We start from the raw sequence: 16641 nt of genomic DNA on the forward strand, positions 1-16641 counted from the left end.
AAGATGGTGGAATTACCCCAACTTCAGCTCCCTCTAGAGTCACCTCTGAATCTGGCTCCAATTCTCAGTTTCATTAATACTGAATCTTTAAACTGTAGATTCCAAAGCTATGCGAATTTATTAAGGGAAACAAGCACAGCTTTATTTCTGCCTTATCTTCTGCATTTCATTATCATCGTCAATCACCAATCCTCCAGACTGGAGGCACACAAATACTCTAAATACCTAAGTATGGGGGTCTTGTTTTTTCCCATTAAGATAATGGCAAAAACCTTATTCTTGTAAACTGAAGCAGGATTGGGCCCTTAATGATTTACAATGGAATAAAATATCGTCCAGCCTCAGACCTAAGAACTTTAGTCCAGTATCTTCAGGCCCTCTGCTGGTAAAACACTACATTACCATAATGCTAGTGAAAAAGCAACGCTTGGATATACTCAAACCAATTAAAATGCGATATTGCCAGCTCTCTAAAGACAGATATGCAAATTCTTTAAATGTGGATGGAGTTTCATGTAATATAATTCAGTTATGCTGAGATTATTTAAGGAGCATCACTGGGGTACGCAGCTCTCGATGTACATTAAAAATGTATCAAATAATAATCAAATCTCAAAATTACATTAAAAAAAACTCATTGTAAATAGCTATTCTTGCCATCCAATCTATGAAAATCAAAGAGAACAATTCTCAGAGAGCTAGTCATTGCCTGCCAAATGCTAAACACTCTATTCAGCGAGCAGTGTTGGCCAGGTTTATGTAGTTTATTGTTTAAAAAAGAAAAAGAACCAGATTTAGAATCAGAACTTCCCTGCCTTGTGCCCAGAGAACTCAAACCCTGCGATTTTTTACAAAATGCTCTGAATAGTATATAAATAGTTTCTTAATTGTGCGTGCTGGGGTCCTCCAAGGAGCATTTCAGACTTCCACATTCAGCTTTGTATTCTATACATGGATAGCATTGGGTAGAGGCCAGGTAATTTTTTGTCTCGGTTCTCTGGTATCTTGTGTATGGAGTCTTAGCTGTGTAATGTACTGCTGAGGTAGGGATCAATTTTCGCTTACTCTATTTAAATGTTGAAAAGCAATGCAAAAGAAGTAACTGTTTTTGCACAATAGCTATTTGTCTATGTTTATTTAGAGTATCAGAATACAATCAAAATGATTCTACTTTGGCTCTGAAAACAAAACTCATTACATACAAAGGGCTCACAGATCTGATACGTCGATGGAATAACAGTGTTTCACTATCGTTTTAATTGAATTTGAAGGATCCAATTCAAAGTCAATGCAGATTTCTGAAACATACAAATGGCATCCATTCACTAACTCCCCCTCCTCTGAACTAGTTTGTCCTCAATAGCCACCTTTCTGCTGAACAATCCAGTCCTGTGCAGAAATGCATACAACAGTTTTATACACACAAGAGATCCATAAAATTTCTGATAACTAAAACATTTAAATAAGCATGAACTAGAATATGCTTTCCATTGACTTAAATAAATTAATGATAAAGTAAACATCCAATGTAATATATTTCAAACAGGAGTACATTTTATAGGATTAAAAACTGCATAACTCTTCCACACACAGATTAAGGAATCCAAACTCTTTATTACATACCATTGTTCTTTGCAAAAAGCTGGATGTCTTCCAGAGTGTTAAGTTGCTCTTGAGGACAGCTAGATACACACAAGGCGATTGAATTGATTTTAAGGTTTTTAATTTCCAGACCGCACGAATTCAAAAAGAACACATGTCTAGGAAGGAGGGAAAAGATTCTCTTAAGGCAAGCTTTCTATTTTTCATATCATTTTGAACCTGCTCACTATCTTTAAAAACAGTACAAAACATGACAATCGGTAATGTGTTCTTCCACACAAAATTGGAACACCTGGATTTTGAAGCTAAAAGTTAAAAACTGATTCTAGCACATGCTACATTTTACACTATATTTTTACCTCATCTTAAATCAGATTATAGGCCCCAAACATGCAGTCAACCCACATGGGCAGGCCATTACTTTCTGGTGGAGTTTCCTGGGGTACGTGAATCCAAAGGCAGGATCAGAACTATAATTTTTGCAATTGCTACTGTATAGTATTCTTGCACTCTTATTTGTATCTCTCAGCGCTGGTCTACACTGGGGAGGGGGGGGTAATCGATCTAAGTTACGCAACTTCAGCTACATGAATAACGTAGCTGAAGTCAACATACGTAGATCGACTTACCATGGTGTCTTCACCGCGATGAGTCGACTGCTGCTGCTGCTCCCCCGTCGACTCTGCCTGCGCCTCTCACAGCGCTGGAGTACAGGAGTCGACGGAAGAGAGCTCGGGGGTTGATTTATCGCGTCTAGACTAGATGCGATAAATCGATCTCCGCTGGATGGATTGCTGCCCGCCGATCCAGTGGGTAGTGAAGACATACCCTTAGTAAAGTGCCTATATGCACCAAAGTTTTATTTACTATAGATCATTTATCCCTTCAACAATGATCAAATCTCAAGTGTTCGATTCATTTAAAAATCTGATATACTTACTTTTTATTTGTCATATCCTGTCCAGAAAGAGGTGCACCTTCAATATGAGTGTTCTTCCTACCACATATATTCCCATAGCTGTCATACCCATATACAAGTCTTTCTGCAGATCCAGCTGTTACAGCATAGCCAGTTATAAACATCTATTAAAAATATGTTATATTATTTTTTTCTTTTGAATTCATGATACACAGAATACTATGCTTTTTTTCCTCCCCCATTCAATGAATATTCCTTGTTTAACCTATATAATTTTTGTCTAGTGCTTGAAAAACCAGGCATCAAATTTTCAAACATTGTTTACACTGTAATGAATATTTCAGAGTAAAATTCACCCCTGCCTAGAAGGCCAGAGCAAGGCCTTTGGACCACTTAGGCCCCACAGTATGTTGTCTTTAGGACCCTTCCAAATTTATTATAGAACTTGGAAGGTGTGTAGTTAATGAAGCAGGAAATTACAGGAAAAGAAAAAATGGTCTTGTGCTTAAAGAAGCTGAACATCCTGGAAAACTGCATTCTAACCATGGCTACATCAGAGTTCCTGTATAATGCTGCACAAGTCACTTCCACCAAACTTTTCACAGGTGTTCAGTAATTGTGTATTCCTCATTTTCTGGGTGCCCACTGTGAGACACCTGTGGCCAGATTTGCAGAAGCTCTGAGCACTCACAGCAGCAACTGAGGTCAATTAGAGCTGTGCCTGAATATATAAAGTGATGTAAAAATGAAAGTACTGTACTCCTGGGGACACACATTGAACGAGAAAGATAAAAAAGAAATATTGATTAACTAGCGATTCACTGAAGGAGGCTGGGCTCCAACACAAAAAAAAATAGTATGTGATCATGTAACTAAAGACTGTAGCATAATACATATGCATAAAAACACCAAATTAAGGTTGCACAGGCAACATTACTTATGGCATTTCCTAACTTTTGCATGCTTGACTTTCAACTTAAATATTCTTTTAAGGAGTTTGGGTTTTTTTTTAAAAAAAAACGTAATTAGTCTGTGCAGAACTGAGCCTCATCCTGCAAGGAATTAAGTGCGTTCATTACTTTAATCATATGAGTAATCAGATTTGTACTTAGGTGTTCAGAGTCTAGTGATTTATATCAGCAGTTCTCAACTGGGGGGTCCACAGCCCAGTTTCAGGGGGATCCGCAAGCTCCGAGCCCACGGGTGGAGTTGGGGCAGCATAGGAGGCGTTGCCCCACCCAAACTGCAGTGCCAGAGCGAGGCAGTCCCATAGGCAGCTCCATACTCCCCCCACACTACTTCTCCCCCCATCTGAGGTTCTGCCCTCTGGCCAGATCAGAGGCCGGAAGCTAGAGGCGGGCAGTGTGGGGCGGTTGCTGCTCTGGCTGGTCCCATGCAGTGGACAACTGTGGCACTCTCCCATCTCCTCTTTCAGCTGCTGCTGGTGCCTGGGGCTGCAGTTGCTCCTCAGCCCCCTTCAGCTGCTTGCATAGCCAGTAAGAGCTGCACGGGGGGATGAACCCAGCTCTGGGGCCAGCAGAGCCCTCAGGGAGCAGCGACCACAGGAGAGGGGCCCTCCTGGCACACAGCCCCTAGTTACCCTCTCCCTGCATCCTGAGCTACACCTCTGCCTGCACACAGCTCCTAGCTACCCCCTCCCTGCACCCTGAGCTACCCCCCTGCCTGCACACAGCCCCTAGTTACCCCACCCTGCACCCTGAGCTACACCCCTGCCTGCACACAGCCCCTAGTTACACCCTTCCTGCACCCTGAGCTACACCCCTGCCTGCACATAGCCCCTAGTTATACCCTCCCCGCATCCTGAGCTACACCCCTGCCTGCACACAGCCCCTAGTTATACCCTCCCTGCATCCTGAGCTACACCCCTGCCTGCACACAGCCCCTAGCTACCCCACCCTGCACCCTGAGCTACACCCCTGCCTGCACACAGCCCCTAGTTATACCCTCCCTGCATCCTGAGCTACACCCCTGCCTGCACACAGCCCCTAGCTACCCCACCCTGCACCCTGAGCTACCCCTCTGCCTGCACACAGCCCCTAGCTACCTGTCTCCCTGCACCCTGAGCTACCCCTCTGCCTGCACACAGCCCCTAGCTACCCCACCCTGCACCCTGAGCTACCCCTCTGCCTGCACACAGCCCCTAGCTACCCCACCCTGCACCCTGAGCTACCCCCTGCCCGCACACAGCCCCTAGCTACTCCACCCTGCACCCTGAGCTACCCCTCTGCCTGCACACAGCCCCTAGCTACCTCACCCTGCACTCTGAGCTACCCCTCTGCCTGCACACAGCCCCTAGCTACCTGTCTCCCTGCACCCTGAGCTACCCCTCTGCCTGCACACAGCCCCTAGCTACCTCACCCTGCACTCTGAGCTACCCCTCTGCCTGCACACAGCCCCTAGCTACCTGTCTCCCTGCACCCTGAGCTACCCCTCTGCCTGCACACAGCCCCTAGCTACCCCACCCTGCACCCTGAGCTACCCCCCTGCCTGCACACAGCCCCTAGCTACCTGTCTCCCTGCACTCTGAGCTACCCCCTGCCCGCACACAGCCTCTAGCTACCTGTCTCCCTGCACCCTGAGCTACCCCTCTGCCTGCACACAGCCCCTAGCTACCCCACCCTGCACCCTGAGCTACCCCCTGCCCGCACACAGCCCCTAGCTACTCCACCCTGCACCCTGAGCTACCCCTCTGCCTGCACACAGCCCCTAGCTACCTCACCCTGCACTCTGAGCTACCCCTCTGCCTGCACACAGCCCCTAGCTACCTGTCTCCCTGCACCCTGAGCTACCCCTCTGCCTGCACACAGCCCCTAGCTACCTCACCCTGCACCCTGAGCTACCCCTCTGCCTGCACACAGCCCCTAGCTACCTCACCCTGCACTCTGAGCTACCCCCTGCCCGCACACAGCCTCTAGCTATCCCCCCTGCACCGAGCCACAACCCTGCCCACACAAAGCCCCTAGCTACCCCTCTCCCTGAGCTACAGCTGCACACACTCCTAGATGCCCCCTGCCTGCATCCTGAGCAGTTTTCATATGCTCTGAGCTGAGCCCCACCCCCCCTTTGAATTATACATTTTTGGTTGCACTTTCCCCCCAACCCAGACAGGCTGGGTGGCCTGCTAAGGTGAGTCAGGGGGTGGAGGTGGCGCTTCCTCCCCAGGGCCCACCGTACAGACTTGGCTCAAGCCCTGCAGGGCCATGCCTCCCCCAACTAGAAGTCAAACTATACCTATACCCAAGCCCCTCCCCTTGGAGTTTTTATAGCATGTGGGGGGGGGGTCAGAAAGAAAATGGTTAAGAACCTCAGATCTATATCACTTGACTATTGTCATGCCTGAATTTTTATATATTAATTTCTCTTAATATGGCATTGTAGTGACTCCATAGTTAAGGTTGCTGTGTATATGTGCATCTCAACTCTGTCACAATAAATATTTTTAGATCCAGTTTATTTATACAATAAATATACTTCCAGCAATCAGACAGCTACCTCAAAAGTAGCAAAAAGAGATGCAGTAGCCTTTTGTGACCCTACTTCTAAATATGAAAAATTCTGACAGATGGAAGTTATAAGTCCAACAGAACTTTATTTGCTAAGCTAGCCCATACTGCTTCCACATAGATTGCAAACTAAGACAAAAGCTCAGCACACTGAATCTGATCTACAACTACTACTAATAAATGGCTGGCTGCAAACATTAAATGATTACAAAAGGGTATGCCAACGTGTATGCGTCAATAATGTGCACTTCCAGATCATGAAACCACCTGAAACACAGCCAGTGTGAATAAACACTGGATGTCACCACAAATTTGTTTCAAACTAAAGGAAATCATAATTCAAATGTGAATAATAAAATAATATCACAGAGAGTAAGCAATAAGAATAATGAAAGAATAAAATTGCTGGATACCACCATGGTTTGACATGTCTTATATCTACATGTGCATTAAACGCAGGGTGGCATACAAAACTCATCCTGCTTCTCAAGTCAGTTTAGTTTATAAAGTGTGCCAGAGACTTATGCAGAGTTCTTTTGCATTAATTGTAATTTTTTAAAAAAGATGTCAGAAAATTGAATAGGCTATGATTACTAATTTGCATTGTGGTAATGCCTAATGGCCCCACTGTCCTAGACATTGTACATAAACATAACAAAAAGACAGACTCTGCCCCAAACAGATTGTTCTAAGTACAAGAAGATGATCTTGCCATTGGATCCTTGCAAGCACCTGGTTGAAGGGTCTGTGTGGAGCTAAACTGACTTCATTGTGGCTTTGTGCAAGCACAAAGTTCTCCTATCTGACCACAAAATCGAGGCCCTATAATTTCTGCAGTGAGGTCACCTGAATTTTGATTCAGAATCACTTTAAGCTTACAGTAGTTCTACGTAAGATTTCTCTTTCAACAGATAGCATGCTTACCAAACCAGCCCAAAAAAGAAAGAATAAAATCAACCAGAGTACATCTGTGCATTTTCTATAAATTAGAGGTCTCCATTCTCTTTGTCCAGAAATCCCATCTACAGAAACCTAAAATTAAAAATAAATTTTAAGTGTAATTAAAGTTATAGTACTCAGTTTTAAACATCTGAAAAGCAGTGAAAGAGTAACTTAGTGTGCACAAAATGTCAAACATTTGGTAATGTGTGTATTCTTAAGGATAGCGAATTTATTTTACGTGTAGTGCACAATATTGCAATTTTAAATCACCTAACTGTCCTCCAAATAATGGAAACTACTTTAGAGTGCAGGGAAAATGGGACACATCCAGACAAATGATAGCTATTCACACGGACACCAACATCCGGAGACTACTACCTACTCCTGCAGAAGACCTGGCCCACGAGTACCCTGAGAGGTGCTTCTATGTGACTATACTGGGCGAAGAAGAATTGTCGAACAACTTTAAGCCAGCACATTCTCTCCTCCTTTTTTCTAAATACTTTTCCCCCGATGTAGTGATCGAGTTTGCTGCTTCTTAGCATTTGGACTCACTGAAGTGTCATATCGATCAGTTTAGTATCCGACAACAGCTCTATCGAGGGGCTGTATTCTGTGCCAGCCATGGGATGGACTCGATTTAGCGCCAGCTTTGATCTCAATCACGCCAGCGTCAATGGAGTTACTCTGGACTGGCATGGCTGTAGCAGACATCAGAATCCGGCTCCTAGCAGGTCTTTCCCATCTCGAACTACTAGCGAGGAGTTGTGAGAGTCCTAGAGGGGGAGGAAGCCACCCAAAGACCCCGAAGCTCCAGGTAAATGGGATCTCCGTTAGCAAGAGCTAAACCCGCACAGAAAGAAAAAGGGGGGAGGGAAATGCCGTCCCTGGTTGGGGAGCGAGGGCCGCTGCCGAGCCAGCGGCCACGAGACAGGGAGTGCGTTGAGCAGGGGATTCCCGTACTCGCCACCTCAGGGGACGTGAGGTGGGTGCCCCTGGCTCGCAGCCTCCTCCCTGGACCCTGCCACAGACGCTGTTGCAGCAGGAGGGGGAGACTTTACCCCCCGGGCGGGAAAGACAGCAGCTCCACACTGCGGGCGGGCCACCAGCCTGTCGCTCCCCCGCGGGGCTCGCAGCTGGTCAGTGCAGCCCAGGCCCTTGGCGCGTCCCACGGAGGAGCTGGGGAAGTCGGGGGGGCTGCAGCTGCTGCCGGCCGCGGGCGCCCTTCCCGACCGGACAGCGGGGTCTTACCTGGTACTCGCCCCAGCAGCACGCCATGCCGAGCAGGGAGGGGGCGCCGCGCGCGGGGGCCCGCCTGGAGCGGTGCAGGAAGTGGAGGGCCGCGCTCAGAGCCGGCCCGCCCGCCAGGCGTCCAGCGGCGGCGATGCGGTGCAGAGACACGGCCCCTCCTCCCTCCTTCCAGCCCAGCGCGGGGCGGACCCCTGCTCGGCTCGCCTCACCTCGCCTCACCTCGCCTCCTGCAAGGGCCGCTGCTCGGCTCCCAGCCCCCGGGCAAGGGGCACCCCCGCCTGGCGCGCACTGCGAGCCTTTCCCCCGCACCCCTTCCCCCGGGGAGCCAAGGCGGGGAGCGTGTCCCCCGTTCCGGTAGCTGCACAGGTGCCAGCCCGAGCGTGGGTGGGAAAGGTGCCATCTGCGGGCAGAGCTTACTCCCCTGCTGGGGTACAAGCTTCACACAGTCGCTTTCCCTGGCTAAGGGTTTGCATTGTACAGGCGCCGCCGGCGACACCAGAGTCTGGCTGAAATCAGAGCAAAGCCCCAGTACAGACGGGAGTGCTCCTCGCCCCCTTCGGGGCGTATCCGAGTTCAACCCTTTAAAATGAGATGTTAAATTGAGGAACTTAAACCTCTGCAAAAGACCTCTTAAGCCTCGTCTACATACAGTTTTTGCATCCATTTAGAAACCGATACAGTTAAATCAGTGCAACCCCCTAGTGTGGATCAAAACGTGCCTCCCAGTGCAAATACTTCTATATCAGATTACGTGCATCTGCACTGGGGGTTGCACTAGTTTAACCATATCAGTTCACTTTAACTGTAACAGTTTCTAAAGTTACATACACTGTATAGTTTGTATAGTAACATCAGGGTAAAAAACTGTGTTTAGACAAGCCTAGTTTAAACCAGGCTTCTATTAGTTTAGCTTGCATTAGTAAATTTACAGGCAAAGCTAAACCAAATAAGCCACTCTTGAACTGAACAAAGAATGTCCACACAGGACTTTGCGCAAATGGTTTCACTAAACAGTTCAAATGGTAGAAGTTCATATGCTGTCCATGACCTGTTCCTCCATTAAGCCCAACCTGGTCATGTCCCTCCCTGGGTAGGATGTCCTGCCATTTAGAGGATGGTCACCCTCTGGCTCAGACTGACATTGGCTATTTTTGTATTATTTTCTTTGGCATCCTAACATCTATTTGTCTTCTGCAGTGTTCCCACTATCATAATCTTTTTGATTGTAGCCAATCCCATACTGATTTCACATCCTACTCTCCTAACTTCTTCCCTTGTCTTAAAGTCATTCCACTTTATACCTGACATCTTTTGAAGAACTCTCATCTCTACTGCCTCCAGCCTTTTGATATCTGTTTCATTTAATTCAGCTACTTCCAGACCATGGAGTAATCTGTTAGAACATTGGTGTGATAAATTTGTACTTTGGTATCAAATGTTAATTTTTTTCTAGAGTTAAATTCCTTATCTTATGCAGATGACATCCTTCAATTAGCAGACATATTTGAATTAATGATGATATTTTTTGCTACTATGGAAAATTGGTGTCATTGACTTGGACTTGGAATAAATGCCAAGAAGATGAAGTTGTTGCACGTGGAAAATGGACAATAGATAAAGTATTAAAATGTAGTAGTGGTGAAGTCATAAAACAAGTAGAATCTTTTGTGTTCCTAGGAAGCTTGATTAGTGCTGACAGGTTCTATCAGGGACAAGGTTAAAAGGAGATTTACCTTAGCTACAAGTGCTGCACAGAAACTGACAAAATTATGCATTGATGAAAACATCTAAGAATAGGATTATGAAATGAACTTGTCTTCTGGTGAGAAGTCAGCCCAACGCTGTGTTTTTCTCACATAAATGGAGTTTGTCCACTTGTTAAATGTTATTCTTTTATTTCATAATCTCCATTGGCATTACATGAGAAAAAGTGTCCTGTTATTAAAATGAAATTGTACCTTATGCCTGTAAAATTTGAACTAAATTTTATAACAGTATTGTTGGAGGGAAAGTAAACAAAGGAGGATTTTTTCCACAGTTGGTGGTCATGTCCAAATGTACAGAACTACTAGGATAAGATTCAAGATAAATAACTCAGGTAATGGAACTCATGTTGCCTAGCAACCTGCAACTAATCTTGCTGAGTCTACTAATGAATAAATCTTTTAAACAATAACATAATGTAGTACCCCAGTAAGACATTTAAAAGCCTGATCCTGAAAACACCTACACACATGAGGAGTCCCAGCAGCCTGGTTAAATTTCAATGTAAGTAATTATATTCTCTCTACCTACATTACACTGCTAAACTCTAGATTGCATTTTCTTACCCATAGAACTCAAACATCAGGGTCCTATGGGAACAGCAACCAGGAGTTGTTGAGCCAGTACAAAGGCACAGGTACAAAGGTCTTGCAAATGGGAAGCCATCAGATTTTGAGCCAGGGCCTGTAGCCTATTTCACATGGTGTAGGAGCAGATATCACTAGTAACAGAGAGGGAAGAGGTAAAGAGGTCCTCAGAGAATCCCCTTGCTTTTTTTTTCTGCGATGCGGAGTGAACCAGGCCATGGGTATCAATATAATTAATAGATGTTCACAAAAGAAACATAAAAATAATAATAGCTAAGAGGTGAAAATATCTAGCCCAAATGAGATGGCTCAGTCTCACTTTAGTTGTTGCATAGATATAATACCAAAGAACATGCAGCTCAATATCGAGCCTGAATAAGCATTTCTCATAAGAGAGATGGATGCAGTGGAGCTGCTATACACCTGCTATTGAATCATGTAAGTGGACCCAGGATAAGAAGATTGTTAAAGGAAAAATATGCCCATTTGAGAAGGAAAACTATGGGAAATTTCCTGAATCCTTTTGGAATAGCAAAGGGGTATTTCACTTTTCCAAAGCCTCAAAATGGTTTTGTTTGAATAAATCAAATCACTTTCTTGACTAGTGCAAAGACTGGGAATCCTTTTAAAAATTAATTTGACAAGGGAGGTTCTCAGTTCAATCTTACGGCACATGTCTTAACAGTATCCGAATCCAGTATCCAATTTGATATCCAAATGTGACATTGCAGCATTCTGGATCAGTTTATGTTAAAAAGATGCCAGTAAAGTTGCAGAAAGAGTTACTGTCCAGTCTGAATGTGATATTCTGTATTAAACCATGGGATAACTATTAGAAATTGAATGGCTGTTTACAGCAAGAAGCTTGTTCTTTTATTTCAGAACAAGTAACTGATTGGCAGCCTGGTGGCCATTGGAAGTGCAGTTCTGGAGAGCTAAACTTTGAGCTAACTTTGAATTCATTCACAGTTGTGCTTCCCAGAGTTTACAGATGTACACTGGCTAGTCTGGATAGGGTGTTTGAAGTTACAATTAGTTTATTCATTAGTTTAAAACACAGAATTTGTAGAGATATTTGAAATACAAAATGTTTCCTATTTCTCTATGAATAACCCACTTACATACATTTGGTAATTATCTATGTATTGTCAAAATGCCAACTATCACATCAGTTTGATGTGTCAGGCTTGCATTTTGTAAACTAAATGGCATGGAAATTATTTAGGTTATTATATTAGGGCTTGATCCACGGGATGTGAGCCACAGCAGCAGAGTATTTAAGGCACCCAGGACTACAAGACAGGGAGTGATGCAACCTCTTGCTGGTCTGGGTTGCACCCAAAACATTGCAGGTGCATTGACACTTGGTCATGCAGTATTCTTTTTAAACTCTACAAGATTTGTCTACCTGCTTAACTTCAGGATGCTACTAAAGTATTCTGTGAAAAATCTGTTTGCTTTCCCATTGTTTCACTGAAGTAAGCTAGGTTCTATGACTCTACATCAGAAGCTATAGAAATGTAATGAGAGCAGACTCAGCATCCCTACCTTGCTGTGCTGATGTAGGTGCTCAAGGCCTTATCCACAAAGGGACTTATACGGGGCAGTACTCAGTGTTGCAACACCTAATTTTCAGGTGCCTAGAAAATTAATGAAACAACAATGGGGCCCACCAAGCCTGAGTTAGGCACGTAGGCTCCCTACACATTGCATGCGGAGAGATAGGCGCCTAATAATGTGATCCACCAAAGCCAGCACGCTAGGTGGGGAGCCACCTAAGCTAGCCAATGGCAGTTGCAAATGAAAGGGGTATGTACTAAGTTCCGCCCCCTCATAGAAGTTAGGTGCCTAAATCCAGGCTACAGGGAGGCACCTATATCTGCTTGTGATCCAGAGCTGGGAACCCTTCTCTTGGATTCAGGTGGCTTAGGTGCCTAAGCTCTTTCTTGCAAGAATGAGTTAGGCACCTGCCTAACTATACACAAAGGGGATGGAGGAGAAAGTGATGGTGGCTATTACACTTTGGATAAATATTTAAATAGTCATTAGGCCAGAGAGAGAATTACTCTATACTTTAGCCTGTGAGGTGGGAGACTCTGGTTCAACTCTTTTCTCCCCATCAGGCAGAAGGGGCAATTGAATCCAGGTCTTCCATATGGAAGGCAAGTGTTCTAATAACTACTGGGTTAAAAGTTATAAGGGGTTACCACCTCCTTCTTGATTCTGAATGGGCCCAATCCAGTAGGTATGTGCAGAGTACACCTATTGTATGGGCCCAACAGGACTATCTTCCCCTGGTTTGTAGATTGTGCTGAGGCATAGGCATGAGATAGACACCTAGAGTGAGGCAGCAATGCCCATGCCCAGAGGGAGAAACTTAGGGAACTTTTAATTCCCCAAATCAGGGGGACCTGTGGCTGTTGGCTTTGTAAGTCACAAAGGTTAGTTGCTCTGTTAGCCACCAGGCCTGTTTTTATTTAACTCTTTGTGTGTGTCACAACATTTGATCCGATTCATGGTTTGTGAGACTGACTGATTAGTTTCCAATTAAATTAACAGAAGTTGTATTTTCCCAGGCTGTTTCTGAATGTTTTGGGAAGAGGAGGAGCCAAAGCTAAAACCCTGATCTGACTCCGGGCAAACATTCAGGTGGTTTGGAATGCAAACACAGGTCCATGTCTGAATTTTGAAATTGACCCCTATCTATGTGGTAGGTTAAACTAAATTCCTGGACACAGTCACCTGCAAAACATATGGTGTTTGACATATGGATTGCAACCTCATTGCCCTGGCCCTTTTCTAGGGAAAACCAACTTTGATCTAGTAACAGCTCATGAAAGCTTGACCATAGATATAGCTTTTGCTACCAGGTACTACAATCTTGAATAAAGGGTGTTTTACTTTCTAACCATAACTCCTGCTCAATGGAAATAATTTTAATTAAAAATGTCTTACAAATGATGTGCTAAATAATGCAGTTATCAGTCAACAATTCTTATTTTCATCAATTTGTAGTTTTCCAAATATATAGTCCATTTATTGTCTGCTGTTTTCATAATTTGTAAAAAGTTTTATAGTCTTTAAACCACGATTTGAGGACTTCAGTAGCTCAGACATAGGTTAGGGGTTTGTTACAGGAGGAGTTGGGTGAGATTTTGTGGCCTGCGTTGTGCAGGAGGTCAGACCACACCAGGGGTCGGCAACCTATGGCACGCGTGACAAAGACGGCACGCGAGCTGATTTTTAATGGCATGCTGCTGCCTGCTGGGTCCCAGCCGCCAGCCCCGCTGGACTCCGGCAGGCAGCAGCGTGCCATTAAAAATCCTGCCTGCCCCGGCCTGCCCCTCCTCCTCTCCCTCTCTGCCGCCCATCAGCTGATGGCCCTTGCGAGGAGGGGGAGAAGCAGAGCTGCAGGGCGCTCACTGCTCCAGGGAGGAGGCGGAGAAGAGGTGAAGACAGGGCCTTGGGGAAGGGGGGTGGCATCAGGGCATATCCCCTCCAGCCCCTGCCGTGAGCCGCTCTGGGCAGGGAGCACCCCCACGACCCCAGCCCACACCCCCAGCCATCTGCCCTGACCCCTCCACCCCCACACACCCCAGCCTCCTGCCCTGACCCCTGCACTCCCCACAACCCCAGCCCTGACTCCAGCACCCCGACACATACCCAGCCCCCCCACACCCCATGCCCTGACTCCTGCACCCCCCTCACATGCCCCCAGACCTCTGCCCTGACTCCTGCACCCCCCACACATACCCAGCCCCCCCACACCCCATGCCCTGACTCTTGCACCCCCCACATTCCCATCCCCACCCTGAGCACCAAACGGGAGCTGCCCAGGTAAGCACTCCACACCCAAACCTCCTGCCCCAACCCTGAGCCCCCTCCCTCATTCTAGCTCCTGGCCAGACCCTACACCCCATTCCCCAGCCTGCTCCTTCACCCCCAGCCCTGTGCTCAGTGCAGAGAGAGAGGAAGAGAATGGGCTAGAACTAGGGAGAGGGTAGGTACCCACTCTATGTGGGCAGGGCTGGGATCCCAGACCGGCAGCGAGCTGAACGGGACCGGCAGCCAGGACCCTGGCTGAGCGGGGCCGGCAGCTGGGACCCTGGCTGGCAGGGGCCAGCGGACCGAACCCCAGAACCACTCAGTCCACTGCCGGTCTGGGGTCCCGTCTGCAGGCCCCGATCAGCCTGCTGCCAGCCTAGGTCAACGGAATCCCAGGCTGGCCATGGGATGAGCGGGCCGGTGGCATAAGATCAGCATTTTAATTTAATTTTAAATGAAGCTTCTTAAACATTTTGAAAACCTTGTTTACTTTACATAACGGCAATAGTTTAGTTATATAATATATCGACTTATAGCGAGAGACCTTCTAAAAAACATTAAAATGTATTACTGGCATGTGAAACCTTAAATTAAAGTGAATAAATGAAGACTCGGCACACCACTTCTGAAAGGTTGCTGACCCCTGGACTAGACAATCAGAATGGTCCCTTCTGACCTTAAAGTCTATGATTCTATGATACTGGAGAAGACAACAAACAACAACATGCTGAGATTCTAAAATGTAACAGCTTGCTAATTGATAATCCAAACCTCATTACCCTATACCTGTACTTCATCATGATGAAAAATTGTTATATTTCTAAGCAATGAATTAGACCACCACTAGGTGGCATAGAATAAAATTACACATCATCTGTTACTAAATTGATAACACAATAAATAATTTCTCTGATTGTGTTTAAAATTCTGGAAAATACTATAGTTAAAATTTTTCATTTAGTTACCTGCAAATACAAATGTGAGGTCTCATTCTGCAAGTACTTACTGCCAAGTAGAGTATTTGCTACCATGATTTAAGTCAAGTAAGCACTATGTTCTGTAGTGTTTACCAGAGCAGGCCCTAAATGACTGATTTGGGAGTCTTTCCATTGACTTCAGTTAGCTTTGAATTAGGCACTTATTGAAAAATCATTGTTCCATTGCTATTCTCCTTTTTTCACCTAAAAAATGTAACATACTTCAGGAATGTTGCTCAAAAAAAAAAAAGGTCATGCCTGCTATGAAATCTAAAATTGGAACCTGAGGAAGAAAGGCAAAATAAAACATACATAGCTATATCAGACACAGGATATTAGTAACCTTTGTGTCAAGATAAGTCACAAATTGTTATTAACTTTCTCCTTGATAATTTTCCGTTAGGAAATACATTTTTAAAATATTAGCAGCCTCTTAAATGCACACTCGTTAACATTACCTTGTGAACTTTCATTAAAAATTTATTATTCAAAGAGAAGCTAATCTTTTTCCAGGTTTTACTGCTTATTTTGAAAGTGGGAGAGTGCAAGACTATAGACAAGCTATTGTATTTCCTTTAGTCATATTTAATTTGTCCATCTAGAAAAAATAAAAGAAAGACAAAATTCCTTTTGCAAAATCCCTTAGCCTAGAAGGGTGGCCGGTACGTCCCTCGGCCCGTGCCGCTTCCCACAGCCCCCATTGGCCTGCAGCGGCGAAATTCAGGAAAGCAGTGGGGGATACTGTGCTGTAGACGTTTATTTTTTCTTTCCTGTTTCTACATGGGCAAAGGCAAATTCACTCATGAGGTAGCCCTCTTCACCATGCAAACCACTGGGGCACCATTTGGACCTAAGACACTGTTGGAATACATCCATTTTACTGAAAGTGATTTAGCTTTATAATTGACTCACTTCAAGCCCTTTGTAACATTCTAAGGAAGTTAGTGTCTCAGGGTTACTGCTCTCTGCCTTAGATGTCATGTTAATTACAACCCTACACAATTAGAGTGATCCTGTAGCGTTGCAAAATGTCAGATTTAGAGTATATGAAATATCTTTAATGATAAATTACACTTATGGCACCAGGAAAAAAGTGCTTTAATTTTAAGCTTTCCAAATGTTAAGAATATCAATATCCATCTCAAGTCCAGAGAACTAGGCTGGTGCTCTGTTTGCTATTTCTGCCTGGCCATACCAACGGAGATGGAAGTGAATTGTTCTCAGCTTCAAGGAAACTGACCCACAAATAC

General features: G+C 45.1%; 1 protein-coding gene across 1 annotated transcript in view; it reads right to left on the reverse strand.

The window, feature by feature from the left end:
- The window catches only part of SLC44A3 (solute carrier family 44 member 3), a 70346-nt gene extending 62081 nt beyond the window's left edge, over positions 1-8265 (reverse strand). Inside the window, exons 1-4 of the mRNA XM_077824495.1 lie at positions 8239-8265; positions 6970-7077; positions 2543-2685; positions 1624-1760 (exon numbers count right to left, since the gene is read on the reverse strand). Of these exons, the coding sequence (XP_077680621.1) occupies positions 1624-1760; positions 2543-2685; positions 6970-7077; positions 8239-8265 (415 nt within the window). The remainder of the gene's footprint in view (positions 1-1623; positions 1761-2542; positions 2686-6969; positions 7078-8238) is intronic.
- Between the last annotated feature and the right edge of the window lie 8376 nt (positions 8266-16641).

This window comes from Eretmochelys imbricata, chromosome 8, assembly GCF_965152235.1.
Source record: "Eretmochelys imbricata isolate rEreImb1 chromosome 8, rEreImb1.hap1, whole genome shotgun sequence".
NCBI lineage: Eukaryota > Metazoa > Chordata > Testudines > Cheloniidae > Eretmochelys > Eretmochelys imbricata.